The 19,693-nt window shown below is 42.0% G+C and overlaps 3 protein-coding genes across 14 annotated transcripts in view; 2 read left to right on the forward strand and 1 right to left on the reverse strand.

The window, feature by feature from the left end:
* Positions 1-5,928, reverse strand: part of coq6 (coenzyme Q6 monooxygenase) — an 11,542-nt gene extending 5,614 nt beyond the window's left edge. For both annotated transcript variants that reach the window (XM_037072462.1, XM_037072461.1), the window contains exons 1-4: positions 5,544-5,928; positions 5,112-5,246; positions 2,900-2,958; positions 942-1,068 (exon numbers count right to left, since the gene is read on the reverse strand). In XM_037072462.1, the coding sequence (XP_036928357.1) occupies positions 942-1,068; positions 2,900-2,958; positions 5,112-5,246; positions 5,544-5,745 (523 nt within the window). In that variant the 5' untranslated portion in view covers positions 5,746-5,928. The remainder of the gene's footprint in view (positions 1-941; positions 1,069-2,899; positions 2,959-5,111; positions 5,247-5,543) is intronic.
* Positions 5,909-14,514, forward strand: fam161b (FAM161 centrosomal protein B). Of its 4 annotated transcripts, XM_037072453.1 has the most exons (10): positions 6,086-6,218; positions 7,166-7,388; positions 7,465-7,991; positions 8,393-8,703; positions 10,555-10,673; positions 10,766-10,933; positions 11,053-11,152; positions 11,237-11,394; positions 11,637-11,726; positions 14,395-14,514. In XM_037072453.1, the coding sequence occupies exons 2-9, from the start codon at positions 7,177-7,179 to the stop codon at positions 11,716-11,718; spliced, it is 1,677 nt and encodes a 558-aa protein (XP_036928348.1). In that variant the 5' UTR covers positions 6,086-6,218; positions 7,166-7,176; the 3' UTR covers positions 11,719-11,726; positions 14,395-14,514. The 4 variants fall into 4 exon arrangements, with proteins under 4 accessions (XP_036928347.1, XP_036928349.1, XP_036928348.1 ...); XM_037072452.1 differs by lacking the exons at positions 6,086-6,218; positions 14,395-14,514 and adding an exon at positions 5,909-6,039 and having other exon boundaries at positions 11,637-11,933; XM_037072454.1 differs by lacking the exon at positions 14,395-14,514 and having other exon boundaries at positions 5,970-6,218; positions 7,483-7,991; positions 11,637-11,933.
* Positions 14,515-14,599: 85 nt separating this feature from the next.
* On the forward strand, positions 14,600-19,091 carry ngb (neuroglobin). Of its 8 annotated transcripts, none has more exons than XR_005070363.1 (7): positions 14,600-14,741; positions 14,845-15,083; positions 15,758-15,866; positions 15,973-16,092; positions 16,209-16,439; positions 17,017-17,126; positions 18,918-19,091. XR_005070363.1 is itself a non-coding variant. In XM_037072463.1 (5 exons), exons 2-5 carry the CDS (start codon positions 14,986-14,988, stop codon positions 16,359-16,361), a joined length of 480 nt encoding a protein of 159 aa, XP_036928358.1. In that variant the 5' UTR covers positions 14,600-14,741; positions 14,845-14,985; the 3' UTR covers positions 16,362-18,387. The 8 variants fall into 8 exon arrangements, 3 of the variants coding, with proteins under 3 accessions (XP_036928358.1, XP_036928360.1, XP_036928361.1); XR_005070364.1 differs by having other exon boundaries at positions 17,017-17,098; XR_005070360.1 differs by having other exon boundaries at positions 16,209-17,126; positions 18,918-19,088.
* Positions 19,092-19,693: the final 602 nt, after the last annotated feature.

The following is a 19,693-nucleotide window of genomic DNA, read 5'->3' on the forward strand; positions in this document are numbered from 1 at the left end:
TTCTTAATGGCCCTGGCCTGCCACATTGCACTGACTAATAGTGTTTATCTACAACAACACCATGCCACACTTTGCACATGCTGCCAGCTGGTTAGATTTTGCCCCTCTTCCCAAAATATCAGCAGCTGCAGAAATCCCAAACATGAAAGCATCCCGAGCTACGCTGGCTCACGTCGACTTGGAGCGCAACCCATCCACAGAACGGCTACTGGTTCCCTGAACACGACAGTCAAATATGGGTTTTCAGTGATTGGAGAGCAGGGTTACATTGAAACCAGCTGGCACGCAGCACACTTTTCATGTAGTGCATTGCGCATAACAACACCATGGCTAAAATGAGAGAGAAGAGAGAGAAAGAGAGAGAGAGAGAGAGAGAGAGAGAGAGAGAGAGAGAGAGAGAGAGAGAGAGAGAGAGAGGGACAAATGGGAGGCACATGAGGCAAAAACGTGCTGTAACCACACATCCGTTGTTTGGTGCATAATGTTGAAAACTGTTTATAAATATGCCACTTTAACTGTCAAGCACATAGCAGAGCGAGGTTTTATTTGCGAACCTCACCAGAAGTTGGGCTAATGTCAAGAGCAATACAGCGCTACACACTGTCAGCGCTTTTGTGTCTTTAGAGGTGGCGGAGCTTGGGAGCACATGGCAGCTTTAAATAGGTCACTGGACCACTTCACGTGTCCTCGGAGGGTGCCGGGACTCTGCAGTTCCCCGAGTGTGATTGAAATTGCAGGAAAAACATGGACGGCTCCAAGGGCTGAACTCGTCTTCAAAAACAGTAATTCGGAGAGAGTACAAATAAACAAGACCTGGGGGACAGGATGGAATAAACGTGGCGGCGGCGTCCATTAGGCAGATGGAACAGGAATCAAGAGGTCTTGCAGAGCGCTGCTACTGTGTTGGGCTTCATGTTTTAATCATAAGCGTCTGTGCTTACCAGACAGGCCGTCCAGCTGTTTAGTGAGCGCAGCCACAACGATGTCATTCTCCACGATGTACGCCATCTCGTCCTGCAGGTTCTCCTTATCGAACGTGATCAGGGCATCAGAGCAGGCATCCCAAACCTAAATGAGAGACCTATTATGCCTGCGGTCTACAAAGTCTATCCTTCAAAGCACCCCCCTATCCCTATATATAGAGCTGAACACATCAAAGTTGTTAACTGCCGTCAGAGGCTGGCACAACCCAGAACGATGAGGGTCACCAACACCCCTCCGGCTGGACTCCGGCTTAATGGAGCCTTCTGAGGTGCAGGACATTTGAGTGACATTTTTTGCGATGAGGATTTTTGCAAACATTTTCGTGGAAACACAAATAACAAATGACATGTTTGTGGACATGACGAGCCAGTCAATATTTATCCACAACCAAAAGTGGCAGGAGATATAGTTTTAGGCTTCTGTAATTCCAGCCCTGAAAGCACCATTTCAGCTAAACGTCAGGGGGGTGAAAAGTGTTTGTACAAGGTTAATCCTCTCCTGGCATGTAACTATGCTGACAGAACCCATCATTCTGCAGTAATGTGCTGCTGCTGCTGCTGCTGCTGCTACTACTTTTTTCCAACTTGCCATAAAGTAGGGGGATATACCCCACAGCAAACCACTAATGGCAGTGGGTTTGCAACTTGTGATAAGTGGTTGGGAAGAAAGATTTACTGGGACCAGCCCAAAAATTGTTTTGGGTTTGTTTAATGCAGGGTGAAATGATGCAGCTTTCCAGTGGAATCACTTGCTCGCTCTCACTTTCTGCGCAAGGTTTAAACAATACACTCCGTTGCAGCTTTATAGAGAGAAATGTGGGCAAAGTGACGCCTCGATGGCCTTTGGTTTCAAATCTAAACCCTCAATGCTTACTAGACATTCAAGATGGAAGAGCATTTTATTGCAGGGAAAGAATGTTATTTAGAGCTGACCTGCAGCACATAGTTTCCAGTGCTATGGCTGGAGATGTATATGACTTTAGAGTCAATGGGCAAACATGCCAAAACAGTGGTAGCACAGTGAAGGTATAATGGGAGAGGTACACTACCATAATCACTGGAAGGCACTGCATGATGACATCTTAGGCCCAGAGAGAAACCCTGCGGTCGAGTGTTTGGTACACAGCGACCACATCTTACAAGAGGGACTGAGCCTGCGCCCACAGCCGTAAAGCGGGTTAACTCTGCAGCAAACAACCAACCACTCTCTTAATCTTTCATCTTCTTTGCCGTTGTTCACATGAATCTTCGTAATTAGTAGATGCCCGGAGCGAGTACCAGTTTGAAAAACATCAAAATGATTTACTCTTCATAGAAAACATGGCTTTAATAAATAAAACTTGCACGGTCAGAGAGCCATCCAGCGCTTTGAATGTGCCGGAGAAGGCTCATTCTTTTTAAAATATACCATGCAGCCTTTGGCATTCCTTGTGGCACGCACGCTGCAGCGCTACTGGAAGGGCATAAATTTCGCAAAGGAATGAACAAAATGCATGTTACATGAAACCTCTGTTTGCCATTTTAATGCGAACAATTACATACCATACACATGATTATATGATGCAGTATTGTGATGCTTGTTCATTAAGCTGAATGACTGAGTAGAAGCTGACTGTCACAGATTTTTCTCCCCACAAATTGTACGGTGCCGAGATTGATGGATGACAGAAATACATACAGTATGACTGTAAATTAGACAGTCTGGGAGACTATATGAAGAAAAAACTGAAGTTGTATAACAGGAAGATTTTTGTGAGATGCTCCGTACTGCAGTTCTGGCGCTGGTTATTTTTCTTGGCCCTGAAATGCTATTTTTCTAAACTCTTGACAGAGCAGCACAGCGGTAGTTAATGTACACTTCTGTTGAAGAGATTTTAAAGACACTTCACGTAGCAGTGAGCTGAAGATTAACATACCTGCATCTTTTGATAGGGCTTGCACCTCATCTTTGTGATTTGTTCCCATGCTCCAATACCTGCATTTGCACAAGCACATTTACAGAACAGTTGCAATGGTGATGTGATGCAACAACGTATGGCAGTGTATCTCAAATAATCATACCCTGCACAGCATGAGGTTAAAGCCCACCCATTCTAAAAGACTTTTAGGGAGAGAGATTATACTTGACATGAGTTATGCTTTTGTGTACATGCTAGATTGCTGTAGCGTATAGGCTACTGTCACATGATTGCAACTTAACTGATCTTTTACTGCAAAAATCATTAAGACGGCAGGCAACTTGTGTAACTTCCAGCAAATGTCAGCATAAACAGCAAATACTTTAAATTCAGTGGTATCAGATTTTGCACATTGACATCAGTTTTGAGCAGATAAAATTAGTGTCAGAACATCTTTTGTGACCAACAACTTTTCGAATTACCTTAAAAACAATACAGTAAGAACAGAAAAGACCGTGCAAAGTTACTGTAAATTGATATGCAGGGTTCCATAACACTGTTCTGGATAAAAAGCTCTTACACTTGCTTTTTGCACAGGAGCCCTTGAGGATATTTCAACTAAACTCCTTTGCACTACGGCACTACATTCCCTTTAAATAATCTATTGACATTTCAGTGTCATATTCAGATTAAGTGTTTGCTCAGATTGAGGTGTTAACATTGTAAAGTCAATATATGATACACAAATGAAGCAAGTGAGCAGAGTAAAGGAGGAGGTTATTTTCTATGTCTATGTCTCTTACAGGCAGCTTATCATTAGGGATCAACCGATGTGGATTGTTATTGGCTGATACGGATTACTAATAGTTAAGCAGACTGATAACCGAAAATTGGAGCTAATATACAGTATATTTACAGTAAGAAGTGTCATAATGTAGAATAACTAGTGATGTAATGTAAGTAAACACATTTTACTCAAGTACTGCACTGTATTGCACTGTATGTTGAGGTACTTGAACTTTCCTTGAGTATTTTCTGCTACTTTATATTTCCACTCCTTGACACTCTGGAGGCAAATATTGTACTTTTGACTCCAACAGATTTGCAGATTTAGAGCGCTCAGTGTTGACAAGCTATTAATCGAGACATGTAACCAATCAGATAGTGTTTATGGGTGGGACGTCGACTGAGACCACAAATTGGAGACTACAGACAGAGAGGCAGCTGTATCAACGCCAAACAGGAACATTTTTCTAAATCAATTTATTTTATTGGCAATCGGATGCAAAAACCACACCAATTTCAATAAATAGAAAAAACGCTAAGTGTATTAGAATATGTGACCTAAAGGGCAGATATTGTCATTGCTGTGGTCCATGCTCTGATCACTGAACTGCTTACAGGACATACACACTATACCTGACGCTACTGCTATGTTGAGACTTGAATCAGGATGAATTTGGATTTGGATCCTTTTTGAGACATTTCAGACTGTTTCTGCAGGTCTCATGCTTTTGGAGCAAGTGAGAAAATAACCAATATTGGTAGAACACTTGAAAGGCGTACTGAGGCTTGAAATCAATCTGTACATAAACTGTCAAATTATTAATTGGTGATAGGCATGTGTGTAAAACAGTGGCTGTGTGCAGCACATACAGGTAGCCTAATAAAAAGCATTTATTAATAAGAAAAAAAGGTGTAATATTATTACAGTTTTATAAAATGACAGTATAATAATAATAACAAGCTATAATGTCCTGCTATTCTTAGTAAATTGTGGACCTGAGATTTTGGATTTAGGGCACAGAACACAGAGTGTTGATGAGTTAATCAAGCTCAAATTACCCAGCCTGAAATCCCAGAATCTCCTTTTCTCTGGCTGCCAAAGTCTCTAGGCTTGAGAGAGATATGAATAACAGCTTAGACTTTTGAAAAACTCTCCTTCTGTGACTAAGAAAGTAGTGTCAGGAAACATCCCAGGTGAGGTGACCTATCACACAAGAACGGTTAAGGTCAGATATGATCCCTGCTAAGTCTGTGAGACTGGACACAGTGTCTGATCCCTGGCTTACCTTGTGAGAGCCATTTAACAGTCTAGCGCTGCAAGCGTCTCACCGGAAGGTAGCTAATCGCCGCAGAAATAACTTCTCAATATATTTTCTGTCTGTGGTGAAGCTGTCACCTCAAAAATGAATGATATATTGAGAGAGATTGTAATTGTATACTGTACTGCTGAGGAGGGTCGCAGAGCCTGGACTGATGGAGCTGACTCTGGTGCTGTAGGTGTCTGGCACCTTGTCCATCACTTTCTTGTTGCCTGCTTCAAGCAGGAGAATCTTCTTACCCTCCAAGTTGGGATCCATACCTGTCAAAAGTAATGGAAACGTCATGATTTGAATATTATATTATTGAAAAAATATAGCACATATTCAGCTTGCTTTTGCAGACATTATTCAGAGCATGTGGTAAACTTGTGAGTGTTTTGACATTTTTTTGGTAAATACCACACGTTTTTATGAGATTATCTAAAAACGCAGGTCTATGCGAGTAAAAACCAGCTCCTGATTACAATACTTTATATTTTACATTTGACTGTTTGCTAATTATAGCCGGAGTCACACACCAAAATGTGGTCAGTCAGGGCTGGGAAGGCATTACTCACCGAGGGAACATGCCATTGCAGATCCAACCATTCCTCCCCCGGATATAATAACATCATAAACCTCATTCTTGCCAGGATCGTTTCCATGTTCTGCGCACACTAATCCTCGGCTGATGATTTTAATACCAGATAAATGCTTCTCTGCAATAAAACACCGGCCAAGACCGTTTAAGGCCAGCGTCGCCCTTGTGAGCTTATGCATGTCTCTGTCTTCACTCTGTCTTCATGTGGGACGAGCCGCGAATCACACAGGAGAAACCAGACCGGCTTTAAACTGTGGATACGTTCATATGATAAGCAGAGAGACGTTTCCCCTTGAATGTGTCCTAATAGCCGCCGCCGTGTCCCTTCTGTAATCCAGCCATGTTTTGTTGACAAGCGCTCCAAAGGAAGTACTTCCGGTTTCGCGTCCAATCACAAAAGACGTCCGCCGCAGCTGATGTTCCGGCTTCTGTCCACAAACAGTGCTAATGCTACCAAAAACGGAGGAGTGAGTGTGAGTAATAGACACTTGCTTCGTTTCAGGTGTAACAAAAAGACTCGGTTAACTTTATTTCAACAGCAGAGCTCATTAACCTACCCTGTGGTGTGTCTTGTCCGCGGAGACATAACTTTGGGAGATATATGTGTTTGTTGACGCTACGACGCCACTTCTTAAAAGTCATCTTTCACCAGGTTGGGAACTCGTTTTTACCTTTTATTTGAAAGTAATTATAAGTCAAAATTTTTAGCATGTGTTTAGAGAAATTGAGAGCAAGTTTTGTATATAAGTTTAAAAGTAAAAGGACTAAAGTAAATACGTAAAGAAACCGTACGTCAACAGGGTGCACAGGTCCGTTGCCATAGTAACCCATTTACACAGACTGGAGGCGGAATTGTATAATTGTCAGCATTTTTAAATTTTATAAAAGTAAGGGAGGGACGTCTTTAGGTAGCTTGAAATGTCAAAAACTAGAGTATGTTATATTTGCAAAGACATAAAAACAGAAAATCGTCATGCTTTTATTTAATTTAGCCATGATTATTAATTACATATTAGCCATTAAGCTTATTTTAAGTCATGAAATGTGTATTATTTGATCAGAGATCTTGCTGGAGGTGTATGGTAAAGTAGATAGTAGAGTACAGAAAGGTATCCGTGTATATGTTGTCCGATACGTGTCAAAGATAAGGTTGTTCAGTACAGAACAATAGAACTTAAGGTAGAAAAAGACACTTGGGGTAATTTAATCATTACTTAAATAGAAAAGTTTATTGTTTCAGTGCATTGATGTGAGGGGTCACTGCAAAAAATGTTTTTATTCATGTACATTGTATATATGTAAGAATATTGATATTGGACCTTATTTTACTCCTCTATTTTGGTATTGGCAATGGCCTCATAAATCCAGTATCCTTTAGATGGAATCAAATAGATAATATAAAAACAGGAAATTTTGGCATTTTCCCTTGACAAATGACTTCAACAATGAACTGCTTCTCAAAGTTGGTGTCACTTTTCTCTCAGCTGATATACAAATTAAAACAAATGTTTTGTTTCCAGGAACAGACAGCCTTTAAATTTTTGAAATCTGATTTTCCTCCATTTTATTCTTCCTGGGTTTTTTGTGTGTGTTTCACAGGTTGGAGAAATATGTCAGAGCTGGAGAACCTGCTGGAGGATGGACTGAGATCAGAGTTGATGCTCCAACAACAGCTGAAGGCCCTGAGTGAGGCCCTCCGGAAGCAGCTGCAGGAGACAGAGAGTAGACAGAGAGAGGAGCTGGAGAGGAGGATTCATCAGAACACTCACCTGTCAATAGACCAAAAGACCAGTGATCAAAATGAAGTGAATCATCAGGCCAAGTAGGTTTCCTCGAATGTTGTAATTAATTTTTTTTTGTAGTTTCGGTAATAGTTATATCTGTGTTTTTTCTTAAAGATCTTCATTGTTTTTCAGACATGTGGGAATGAGGAAATCTGCCTCTACATCTGCCCTCACCTCAGACAAAGAAACTTCATACCACCCCAGACAGTCAGAGAATTCATCTTCTCTAAAAAACTGGAAGCATTGTTCAGTCAGGACTTCCATGCTGACTGCTGCCAGGATTAAACAGTGTGAACACTTAGCTTCATCTGAAACAACACAGATGATCAAAGAGAAGGAGGCTGAGGCTGAGTGTCAGAAGAAGTTCCGTGCTCCCCCAGTCCCCAGCCATGTCAACAAGCCCCTCTATCAGGAGATGAACGAGCTGAAGGAAAAGGAGAGGAAACAGTGCCGTGAGCAGAGGAGGGATTTCTTGCTCTCCATTCAAAAACCTTTCAGCTTCCAGGAGAGAGAAAAGGAGAAAAGGGAGAAGCTTTTAGCGATGACAAAACATGTTTCAGATAATCAAAAAAGCAATGCTGCTACTGTACAGAAACCTCCTCACAAAGAGGTTAAAGACTCCGCAGATTTTGAGGTGAAAGGTGGGTTTCCCCTTCTCATGGGATGATGCTAGTGAACTGTTTAGTGCCCTAGTTGGAATTAATGTGAAAGTAGTGAGAGATCAGACTCTTTGTAACAAATCTATGTGTCAATTTAAAGCTAGGATATACTGGCTGTTTAGAATAGTATAGAGTTCACTGCTTCCCAAATGTTCTCGCTTGTTAACCTTTATACAAGGAAATGCCTATGTGTGACCCCAGTTCAAACAAAGAGTGGTGTCTTCCTCTAAGATTCTTCCATTTTTAAAGTTTTTGATGCCTAAATAGCCACCACTTGGAGGAAAAAACATCATATTCTTCGTCTTCTTGCATGTATACAGTATGTTGATGTACTTTATGTAGTGACCTGGCCTCATCCTCAACATCATTTCAATTCTATGCAGACCAGGAGCTTTGCAGAGAAGTCACCACTCAAACAACATTGCGTTGTGAGAATTCAACTGTGTCTGGCAGCCCGAAACTTCGCACTGCCGAGCGCACTAGGAAAGAAAAGTTGCGCTTCCTGGATGAGACGCCCAGCTTCAGACCCAAAATCATCCAACAGGTCCCTGATTTCAGCAGGCTGCACAGAGCCCTGCAGACAGAGGCGCTGAGAAAAACACAGAGTAAGGAAACGATCAAATGTCAGCCCTTCCATCTGAGGACATCAGCTCTCCCTGAGAGGAAAAGTAGGATGAACCCTGAAAACTCACAGGTAAATGTTGTTTTGACCCGTTGACCCGTTGTTTTGTTTACTATGAGAATTTGTTCAAAAGGTTTAATTCCTTTTGTAGCTGTTGTTCTTTTAGCATGCAAGATCGTTTTAATTTAGTGTGGTTTGAATTTTCTGCTTTGATTATGTTGTACGCATTTCATTTGTATAATTCAAATTCATCAGAGGTGGTAACTCTGGTGGGCAGTGTTTGAAAATATACTTTAAAAAAATATCACATGAATAGAATGTAAATAATATAGCCTGCTTTGAAGAGTGAGGATCTGCAGCAGAATTACATAAGATGACATAGAGGACTCCAAAGCACCAGATGGCTTCACGTTGTAGTTTTACATGACTTCTCAGCTTGATGGATGGTTAGAAACACATCCACCCACCACTTCACGTCTTTAAAGGGGGGAGGGAACCACTAGCCTTCCTTAAAGTCTGTAATGTTCCACTTGACAAACAGTGCTGATTACTTAAATCATTGCTCATTATAACAGGTCCATATCAGTGTGACTGCGCCAAACACACGCTAAAAGACCTAATAAGAACTGACAAACAAATGCTGCAGTTTTTGCAGATCATGCATTCCTTTGGTCCCTCACCACTCATAAAATGTGACAAAAGACTTTGACCAGGTCACATCTGACTTTCTCTTCTGTATCTTTGGGAGAAGCTTTTTGATGATGAAAGATTTATTGTATCGGTTAAGTTCTTGTACGGCATATCTGTTATTTCTTGAGGTTGTTCTGACCAGTCCCCTCAGTTGTGGAACTGGTTGTGGAACTGTAAAGCTATTTAAAATATGTACAGTGGGCCCTCCTCGTAGAGGGAATATTTCCCTCCCTCGAACGGTTGTATATCAAACTCTCTCCACCTCATAATTCATCAAGTTTAACTGAAGCCACATTTTTACAGCGCCTGACACACAGCTGTATAATATTTATTCACACTCTTTTCTCAGTTCAAGCAGAAATGTCTTTTTCATGAGATCCATCACATATCTACAAGACTGTCCCTACACATGTTCAGCACAATTTGTCTGGGTAGAAGATTCACACGAGGCCACTGCAGAGTAAAAATAATTATAACAGTAATCAAAGAAGTGTAACAGTAATTCACAGTAATCCAAAGTGGTAGAATGATCCCTGTGATCAGGGAAAGTTCCTTCCTGTCTTCCTTTCATATATTCTCTGGCCAACATTATATAATTACCAGAGACGTATTTTAGAGTAGAGCGTAACTTTAATGTCCCAGAGGAGCAATTTGTCTTATTATACACCATGTCAGACAGTAATAGGTGGGTTTATTTGACTAATGTTATAAATAGATACATTTAGCTGCAGAAAGTTTGGCACGTGAAGAAGCGATGTTAGATACATTAATTCTAGTTTAACATCATGTAAGTGTGCATGAAATGTTGTAGTATTTTGAATGCATCAATTGATCATTTTCATTTTGACTGTGTTTATAGTGTATTTATTGTTCTCACAGTAAAAAAAGAAGATACTCAAATAATAAAAAGAAAGAAAGAAAGAAAGAAAAAGGACATGAATAGCACAAAATGAAAAAAAAGAAAGAGTTTTATTTCCACAAACTGATAAACTACTTTAGCCACTCTATGTCATTCTGTGCTGTATCATCAGGCAGAACACCTACATCTGTCACAGCTCACTGCACAGATTTGACACAACTATATAAAGGCCTTCGTGCTCACATCTGGCTTACATCAGTTCAAACACTACTGATGTATGCTCTCCTGCTGTGAGTATTGCATCATGTAGGGTTTTATTTTTAAGTTAAATATGAATTTGTTCAGCAAAAACAATTTATTCCCCTTATCTAAAGGAACCAAATATAAGTAATCTCAGTAGAAGCAAGTCCCTTGGCACCTTAACATCACTGTCCAAAGACACACTCCCCACATTCATCACAGACGATGTGAGGAAGCGCGGCATGGCCATCAGGTAACTTAGATTACTTTCCTCTTTATTGTTCAAGACACTAATGGGTTAAATAATACAGAATATTTACAGACAAAATCTTTTTACTTTCACAGAAAGTCAATGGAGATGAGGGATAGCAGGAATCAGGAGGGTGCAGAATGGTTGAGGATGTACCAGATGAAGTCCCAGGCCATGAGGAAGGCAGTCACACTTCATGCAAAGCTGCTGGACCCACACAGCAGCTTGAAAGAGGTGCATACTGAAAAACTACAGTATCTCCGGTGGGTGCTGGTCAAGTGAGGCCGCTCGTTCTGCAATTTTGCATCCTTTGTAACTCACATCACAACAACCGCTCACGCCTGCCACAGTAGCTCAAACTATAATCTTCAATTACATGAAGGGAGGCTGACCAACAGCGGATGAGAAAGTACACGAGGGAGTTACGGGACATGAAGGCACGAGTCAGTGAACGCCCTTATTTGTTCCAACAGGTGAAACAGGTAAGTGGCATAGTGAACTAGGGAGATTACACCACGTTATAAATGACATGCCCCTCCAGCGTAACTTTGTGTTTTTACTGGCAGAAAAATGCAAAGGCTCACGCAGAGCAGAAATACAGGAACAAGCTGAAGACAGCCGGCTTAAAGGAGCAGTTTGTTGAAGAGAATGGTGAGGCAGCTGAAGGAACATCAACATCATCCAGATCTGGGGACGATGCAGACGAGATTGACATTCATAGCAGGTATGCACAGTGAGAATTTTTAGTTTTGTTCATCCACTGCGTAAGACCACTGTGTCCGGTAAAATTATGAATAGCACTGCCTCTGGAGAGCCAAGGACTTTATGTGGTTTGGTCATATTACATTACATAATTTTCTGAGCAAGCCCTGCAGTTTTAGTGAAGAAAAGGCAAATACTGTTGCCAAGTAAAAGTTCGATGTAATTACAATATAGCCTTATTCTAACCCGAAATGTCTGATTTAGGGAGGAAAATGTAGACGACGGGGAGAAAATTGAAGATGTGGAAGAGAAGAGCGTGAAGTCCAAACGGGAAGAAATGCCATGATCAAAAAGGTTCGAGCGGCACAGAGTTTTCTGTGGCCTCTCCGCTAGAAAACAACACTGTCCGCAGAAATGATTCATGTCATTGCTAACTATCGGCAAAGAGTGTGTGATGGTTTAAGATGCAGACCTGTAAAGTATGAAATTACAAAACATCTGGACTTTACAATCACAACTGTCAGGGATTACAACTGAAAAATAAAAGTTTATGGGACTGTATATTGTTTATAAGTGATCTACATTTTAAATGCTTTGAGATTATTGTAGACGAGCGCACACACACACACACACACACACACACACACACACACACACACACACACACACACACACACACACAAACAAACACACACAATATGCATGCTATTTTTAGTTTTATGACAACAGTTCTACTAAGCACAGGGCCACAGACAAAGGAGGGTCAGTTGTCCTGGGCCCTGCTGGGTAGTGAGAGGGCCTGAAGGGGCCAAAAGGTCCCTCTAACCCTAATGATAATATGCTGTGGGGGGTCTTGGGAGATTATTTTGCCTTGCGTACAAGCAGAAAACTATTGTTGGCCCTTGCTCAGGAATATGAACACTGTAATTTAGAGGATAAGCATAAGACCTGATTACCAGAATAAACAGTTCACAAACAAAATGGCAATTGAGGCCACTGTGTCTGTAACACTATTTTATGTTTTACCCACTCAAAAACAAGAAACTCCCAATATTGAAAAACAGATTCACTTTTATCAATTTTATTCTATTTGTTCTATTTTCTTTTAATGAATTGAATAAATCTGTATTTTTTGATTTGGCAGTTCCCGTAAGGACACCAAGCGTCTGACATGGGCAGCTCTCAGATGGTTGGGTTAAAGTTCCCAGTTGTTTCCACCACCACACCACCACCTAAATAAACATTGCACGGAGACCAATTCTTTCGTCTGCTCCAGGCCTATAGACCCACATCAAATACGCTTGTAGACTCCAACCTCCATTTGTGCTTAGACAGCTGACTTCCAGGAATTTTAGACATAATTTTTACATACAAGCCACATGGAAATGTCTGTATATCTGTATAATCACAATTAAAATGTAATCATGGAGAAAAGTATACTAGAACGTATAAGGGGGCTGTACTTTTTATAGGCTGCTGTGTTACTGTGCATTGATGCTATCTAAGGCAATGTTTGCACAAGTTCAGTTCAGGACACCATAAAAATACATGTTACATTCAATTCTAATACCATTTTGTGCTACCAGGCTGATGTTCATCTCTTTAAGGTGACCGTTACAACACTGTCTGGGTATTTGAATAAGCACAAGATTAAATATGAATAATTAAAAGGATTAGAAAAGTAGAAAAGCCCAAATCTTATTACATAGTACTTATAAATATGATAAATATTTGCTCAGCCCCTTCCTTGAGATCTCAAATATCACATGGCAAAGCTTCAAGGGCTCCATCCTGTCAGGTTGTCATGGGAACCATGTATCCCTCCCCGCTCTGCCTCGTAGTCCCTCAGGAGAGCGCTGTGCACCTCTGATCCCCCACGGTGCACGGCTGAAAACAAAACCAATCTCTCCCAACCTGTTAGATAATATCTGAGTGAGAAACCCGCGTCCTGTGAAATCGTCTCTTTAAAAAACAAACCATAGCGCCTCGGATGTGTGCGGAAGCTGGGAAAGGGAACAAACACATCTCATTTAGATTAATGAGAGGCTGTGCACTTGGCCGGCGAATGTTATGATCACGCTTGTTTGAGGAGTGGCTCTGCTTAGCACATGAACAATATAATTTTACTAAGGTGGCACGCTCAGGTCTTTTATTATTCCAGCCGCTGAACGATGTAAAAATTCCCACACATTTAATTCTGTAAATGCATGGGTTGCAAATGTAGGCAGGCGTGTGAGGACACGCCCTAGAGTAGATGATATAGGCCTCAAATGGACTTCACCGTCGCGATGTCGGCCAATTGCTACTCTCATATTTTCCCCATCTGCCACTTTGGTCTTCCGTTTTCTAACTCCCCTGTCATATCCTCACACTCCCACCTGCCAGCCAGTATCCCCTGTGCTCCCAGCATCCCTGCTCATCTTATTGCCCCCTGTCTACCTGTGCCTACTATCCCACCAGCCTCGTTGCATATATTCCAGTCCAACTCCATCCATTATCTGCCTGCCTGAGTTTTTCCTGTTGTCGTACGTGTAGAAAAATAATGACAATACTTTTCACAAGAAATAAATGCAGAACAAAAAAATCAATATTGTGCAGGAATGAAAGGATTAGATGCTCAAAATTTCTTGAGCCATTTGGGTGCCCCTTCCTCCATAAATGAAGCCTGCGCCCTAACCTCCAATGACCTCTCTGCTTGAATTTAGACTCCCAATTAGATTAGTTCACCTCATCTCTCCTTGTCGGGTTTTGACTTTTCCCTCGACCTTGAGCAAACTTAAACCTTTCATTTTACCGGCTGCAGTGACAGTCGTGCTTTTTAGGTTCAGCTTTTTACTGAGCCTTTCACCTGCTTTAAAACATCTTATTGTGGTTATTGTGTTGTTCATCTTAATTTCTTGTTGATTGATATCCTCTTGATTACAAAGTAAAAGTTCAAGGGCCATGTGTTTTTGTAAAGTGCAGTTTAGGTTGTGCGTGCATGTATAGTCTCTTTATGTTTTAATCCCTGGTTCACCTGCAGGAGGAGCTGTGGCTCGTTGCAGCCTCTCTGGAGCAGAAGAGAGAGATCCCTCTTTTTCTCCTTCAGTGGCTTGAATAATATCCCCAGTGCGGGAGAGAGAGCATATCAAGAGGCAAGCAGGAAGGGGAGAGAGAGATAGCAGCCAGTGTGACAGATAAGAGCGTGGCACAACTTGTCTGCCTGACTGCACCGTGGGCCGGGGGAAGAGAGAGCAAGTGCACCAGAGTGTCAGGCAAGGCTGCTGCCTGCACACATACACAAACACTCACACACACTCACACGCACACACAGACCCCTCAGCCTGGCTGCACCAGAAGAAGTTCAGAGAGAAGACTGACCTCAAGAAGGTACAGTACATTTGTTCGTCATATCTCCTGCAGTCCTGGCTCCCTCTTTACATCAGGATTACAGCTATGTGACGCTCACTTGGTGCTCTGCTTTGTTTTCCAGGTGGGTTGGCCGGAAGTTTGGTCTGTGGATTAACTCAAATGTTATGGCTTTCTTCAAACTGAGCCTCCTTGTCCTGTAGAGGAGTTGTGTGTCCCCCCCCCCCCCAGAAGAACTTGTCGTGTGTTTGCAGCCTGAGGGAGGATGGAGAAGCTGTCAGGGAAAGACAAGGAGCTGATACGAGGCAGCTGGGAGAGCCTGGGCAAGAACAAAGTTCCTCATGGTGTCATCATGTTTTCCAGGTAATGTTATACACCACCAACATGATTTGGTAAGCCTTTCTTTTACAGTCCCCTAATTACCAGGTATTTACCTGGTAAATTCATGGTAACACAAAAGAGTTACTAGGTAATTACCAATGGTAATAAGAAAGTAAATACAGTGAAACTATGGCCAAAATACTGGGCATTTACCTGATAACTATATGGTAAATTATAGTGTGTTATTGGGTAACCAGTAAATACCTGATAATTAGGGGACTGTAAAAGAAAGGCTTGCCCATGATTCAAATGGAATTAGTCAGTAAAGTGACCTGTGAGGGAAGAAAATGTCCTGTGCAGTCCTTCTACCATTAGCATGCATTCTAATAACTAAAAGTCATAAGGTTTCGCATGTTTTTTATGTCGTCCATGAAACGCTATAATGTTAGAATATGTGTCAGGTGAGGAGAGAGAAACAAGCTAGATCCTCCGCTGCACACTTTCACCACGCAGCGGCCGGAAGCTTGACTTGTTGCTTGGCGACAGACTGCAATAATCCAACAATTTACTTTGAGACAGCTGCCGCTAAATCAGAGACCAGCAGGAGAGATTTGTAGATGTATGATTTACAGATTGATCTTGTGGCTGTGTGGATGTTTGGCAACCCATGCCATGTGTATACACCTATAGAACAGTGTGGTATTTGTCTGTGGTAGACTGTTTGAGCTGGACCCTGCGCTCCTCAGTCTTTTCCACTACAGTACAAACTGTGGCTCCACACAAGACTGCCTCTCCAGCCCTGAGTTCCTGGAACATGTCACCAAGGTGAGCTCTGTTCGCCGCACCGACCACTACAAGATTACAATTTGTACTCGTGCATGGCCTTGAACACCCTCTGTGGTTGTGTGTGTGTGTAATCACGTGATCCCAGGTGATGCTTGTGATCGACGCAGCAGTCAGCCATCTGGACGACCTTCATTCCTTGGAGGACTTTCTGCTCAACCTCGGGAGGAAGCATCAGGCAGTTGGAGTCAACACCGAGGCATTTGCTGTATGATCAACCTTTCATTGTACCGCTCTCAAGGAATTTATTTCACAACTTAATGCGCAGTGTATAATATGTGCTTTGTGTGTGTTTGTATTCTGGTTTGTTTTGGACTTCTTCAGATGGTGGGTGAGGCCCTTCTCTACATGCTGCAGTGCAGTCTGGGCCAGGCCTACACGGCGCCGCTGCGTCAGGCCTGGCTCAACATGTACAGCATCGTGGTAGCAGCCATGAGCCGAGGGTGGGCCAAGAACGGTGAGGACAAGGCTGACTGAGACGCGCAGAGGGAGCCACTGATCAGATGCTGTCAAATCACTCAATGTGGTTGCCATGGAACGCTGTACATTTGCTCTGTGAGTGGGGTTGCATAGCGTAGCAGATGCATGGTGTGGTTACACTTCACAATTGGGTCGACCAGTCACAGAGTTTATTTCCTTTGCTGTGGATGTTTTACAACCAGGCAATGCTGCTGTACATCTGTGAGGGTCTGAGCCAGTTCTCCTCAGTCTGGACCCGTAACCATCTGAGCGCCTCTCATTGAGAAAAACTGTCGAGGCTCTTTGTATATAATGTTTTTTATATCTACTGCAATGATAACAGTAACTGTAGTGGTCTTTGTGCTGTATCTTAAAAGAGCTGCACAGTTGTGAAACACTAGATATTATATTTAGGCATCACACACTACTCAAACTGTAATGGTTACTGTGGCCAACATGGGCAGCTCTCTATCTAACTGGAACACAGTGATACTTTACAAAACATGGACAAAGCAATGTGATCTTACAGAGGATAAATCCTACCACCTTAATCATAACCATTACTGTGTTTTCTATTGATATTACGCATCATTACGCCTCTTTTTGTGTGCGACTTTGTTCATCTAAAATTTAACCTACTGACAAAACAACTGTTAATTCTTATCTTCAATAGATGAGAACTGTTATACTCTCTGGTGGCTCATCTTTGGTGATCTATGACTGTTAAGGCGTCCGCATGCACCTTACTCGACACGGTGTGTGATGCTCTCCTCAGTAGAGATTGTGAGTATTTCAATAGGCTTCAGCTGACTGTTAAACTCTTACTAATAGACTGTTATGTGACCTTTATAGAGTTTGAAAAGTTAAAGGGCATCTTGAAGGACTTTTAACATATTTGTTCCTTGGCTATCAGTTTCCAATCATTGTTAGTGTTAAGTGGTTTTGTTGTACTCTAGTTGCTTATCTCAGTAATTCTTATTAACTGTGTTGTTGTGGCTACTCGCGATGTATAACCTCTGCTTTAGAGGTGAAGGCGAACAGAGTGGCCCTGTGTTTCTTTTGGCTCAGGAAGTTAAGCAGGAAGTGAACAATTGTTTTGGATGATTATGAAACAAAGCCAAACTTAACTGATTTGTATTTTTTAATTTATGAAGGCAAAACAAATGATACGGAGGTACTGTGTGTTGTCACTGTCTAATATGTGTGTGGTGTTATTATTATTGCTGCCATAACGCTGTATGTATCATCCTCACTCAGCTGTTATTTACATTCATGGTCATTATGCCAAGTAACTTAGCAACAGTGTGCCAAGTATTAGATAATAACACCATACAACTGTAAATCCAAGCTGCTGATATGTGGTTATTATCGCTTTAGTCTGAGTTTACATTTACAAAGTTTTATTTTTATATTCTGAAATGTATGTGTAGTTAAAGAGCACTGTTTTTTTTTCTTCAAATATGATGTACTAAACAGTATATCCTTCATGTAATCAAAATAATAGAGATACTATTAACTTCTATGTGCAGTCCTGACAGAAAATTATAAAAGCAGAGTTTTCTATTCAGCTATTTTATCCTTGAGTAGTATATATTCTATCTCTACTTTCTAGCCCGGAGGTGTAATGTTAATTAACTGACTGTGTGTTTGGTGTATCTGTAGTGATTCTTTCTTCAGTACACAGCCCTGTGCAGGTTGTTGTTCTCCATGTCTCTGTTTTCAATTACCTGACATTAGGTCTTTTTAGCAGGCATGACTGACAACTGGCATGTTATCCCATTTAACATCCAGCAGCTCTGTACATATTGGGTGTGTCACTGTCTACCTCATCTTTATCAGCTGCTACTGAACAGCGATGACTTCACCTAGTTATCCTTCAACCAAAAACGCACATTATGATTATTATTATTACTATGTTGTTATAATTATTATCATTAGAATTAATGCAAGCACGCACTCTTTGTAAACTGGATTCCACCCTACACTTGTTGTGTGCTTACTGGAGACTAAATAAAGTGATCTTCTGTGGATATTTTACTGCTAATCGAGGTCAGTGTGTTTTCCTCCCGCGCTCAGATTGTTGACGGTTAACAACACAATGGTCTGCGCTTGAAATCAATCACACGATGCCTGATTTCCTTCCCACTGACAGCCCATCCCCGAGTGTTACATAAGATCCAAGCGCCGAATGGCTCATCGCTCTCGGCTTGAGACGAGGGCGACTGCAGGCACATCAGCCCACTTACTCATGCAACTGCACAATGTCACATCGACATTGTTTACAGAATTTAATGCTTCATACACTTTTCTCTGTAATGCTGGATTTTTTTTGTTTGTTTGTATTTTCCTCCGTGAACGTGTTCAATCCTTGTAGACAGTTTGCTTGAATGTTAGTTTGCCTCTTTAATGAGAGAAGTGGAGATGGAGATAATCTGAGCACACAGGGCTCATTTCTCCCTGATATACAATTTGGTTGTATCATTGTAACAGTCACATCCACGAGCTCGCTGTCTGTTCTGCGGTGGGAGCAGTGGCTGACATGGCCTTAATCTGTCTCCCTGCTCTCCCCAACAGTATCCTCACTCTCCCTGTCCCAGTGAGAGTCTGCTGTGTTTATGTTGGCTCCACGCTCCACGTCTCGCTTCAGCCTCCAGAGCAACACTGAGCCAGTTGTCTCGCCACCGTTCTTCCCGGGGACTCTGACCCGGCCATCTCTCGGGTCACCAGCCAATAGTTAGATTGCGACAAAATCCAGTGAGCTAGGGACCAAAATACGTTGGGTGTTTATATCCCTTGTGGCAATTCATTAATCAGCACCTATGCTTCCAGTCCTGCCTTGAAGAGCGCGAGGATTTGCTCTGAAGGCTGTCGTCTGGAGATGAGTCTGCGAGAAAAGACAACACACATTATTTTTAGAAAGTCTGCAACGTGTTTAGGAATGAAGGGGGTATTGAACGTTGTCATGGCAACTGTTAAGTGATGGTCCATAGTTGTGTGTGTCTGTGTGTGTCGATGAAGGAGCGAAGCAAAGCATTGCTCAGTCACTCACTCATCCTAAATCATCCTGTGGAAAGGAGCGAGGAGTCGGACAGTGACTACGCGTGCAGGCTAATAAGGCTCGCTCTGATTAGCTCCCCTGGGAGCAGCCCGCGCCTTCCAAGCGACAACCACAACAGCGAGGGTGAGCTGTCTATCGGCAACTGGAAGACAGCCGCCTCTCACATGAGGCAAAGGACAAGGCTAGTGCCATTCACATATTTTCTGATTGTTAACAATTCCTGTGAAAAGAAGGAAACATGAATTTCCCATCCTTCAAACCAATTGGCTCCTACTGAAAATGTAAATCGGTA

This window comes from Acanthopagrus latus, chromosome 16 (assembly GCF_904848185.1).
Source record: "Acanthopagrus latus isolate v.2019 chromosome 16, fAcaLat1.1, whole genome shotgun sequence".
Lineage (NCBI taxonomy): Eukaryota > Metazoa > Chordata > Actinopteri > Spariformes > Sparidae > Acanthopagrus > Acanthopagrus latus.

Excerpts from the sequence above, each read along its gene's own strand:
- fam161b (XM_037072452.1), top strand. The coding sequence starts at position 7,177 with ATGTCAGAGCTGGAGAACCTGCTGGAGGATGGACTGAGATCAGAGTTG. Across the intron at positions 7,992-8,392 it reads CGCAGATTTTGAGGTGAAAG|ACCAGGAGCTTTGCAGAGAA; the intron begins GTGGGTTTCCCC and ends AATTCTATGCAG. Across the intron at positions 11,153-11,236 it reads TGTTCCAACAGGTGAAACAG|AAAAATGCAAAGGCTCACGC; the intron begins GTAAGTGGCATA and ends TTTTACTGGCAG.
- ngb (XM_037072463.1), top strand. The coding sequence starts at position 14,986 with ATGGAGAAGCTGTCAGGGAAAGACAAGGAGCTGATACGAGGCAGCTGG. Across the intron at positions 15,084-15,757 it reads GGTGTCATCATGTTTTCCAG|ACTGTTTGAGCTGGACCCTG; the intron begins GTAATGTTATAC and ends TGTCTGTGGTAG. Across the intron at positions 15,867-15,972 it reads TCCTGGAACATGTCACCAAG|GTGATGCTTGTGATCGACGC; the intron begins GTGAGCTCTGTT and ends ACGTGATCCCAG.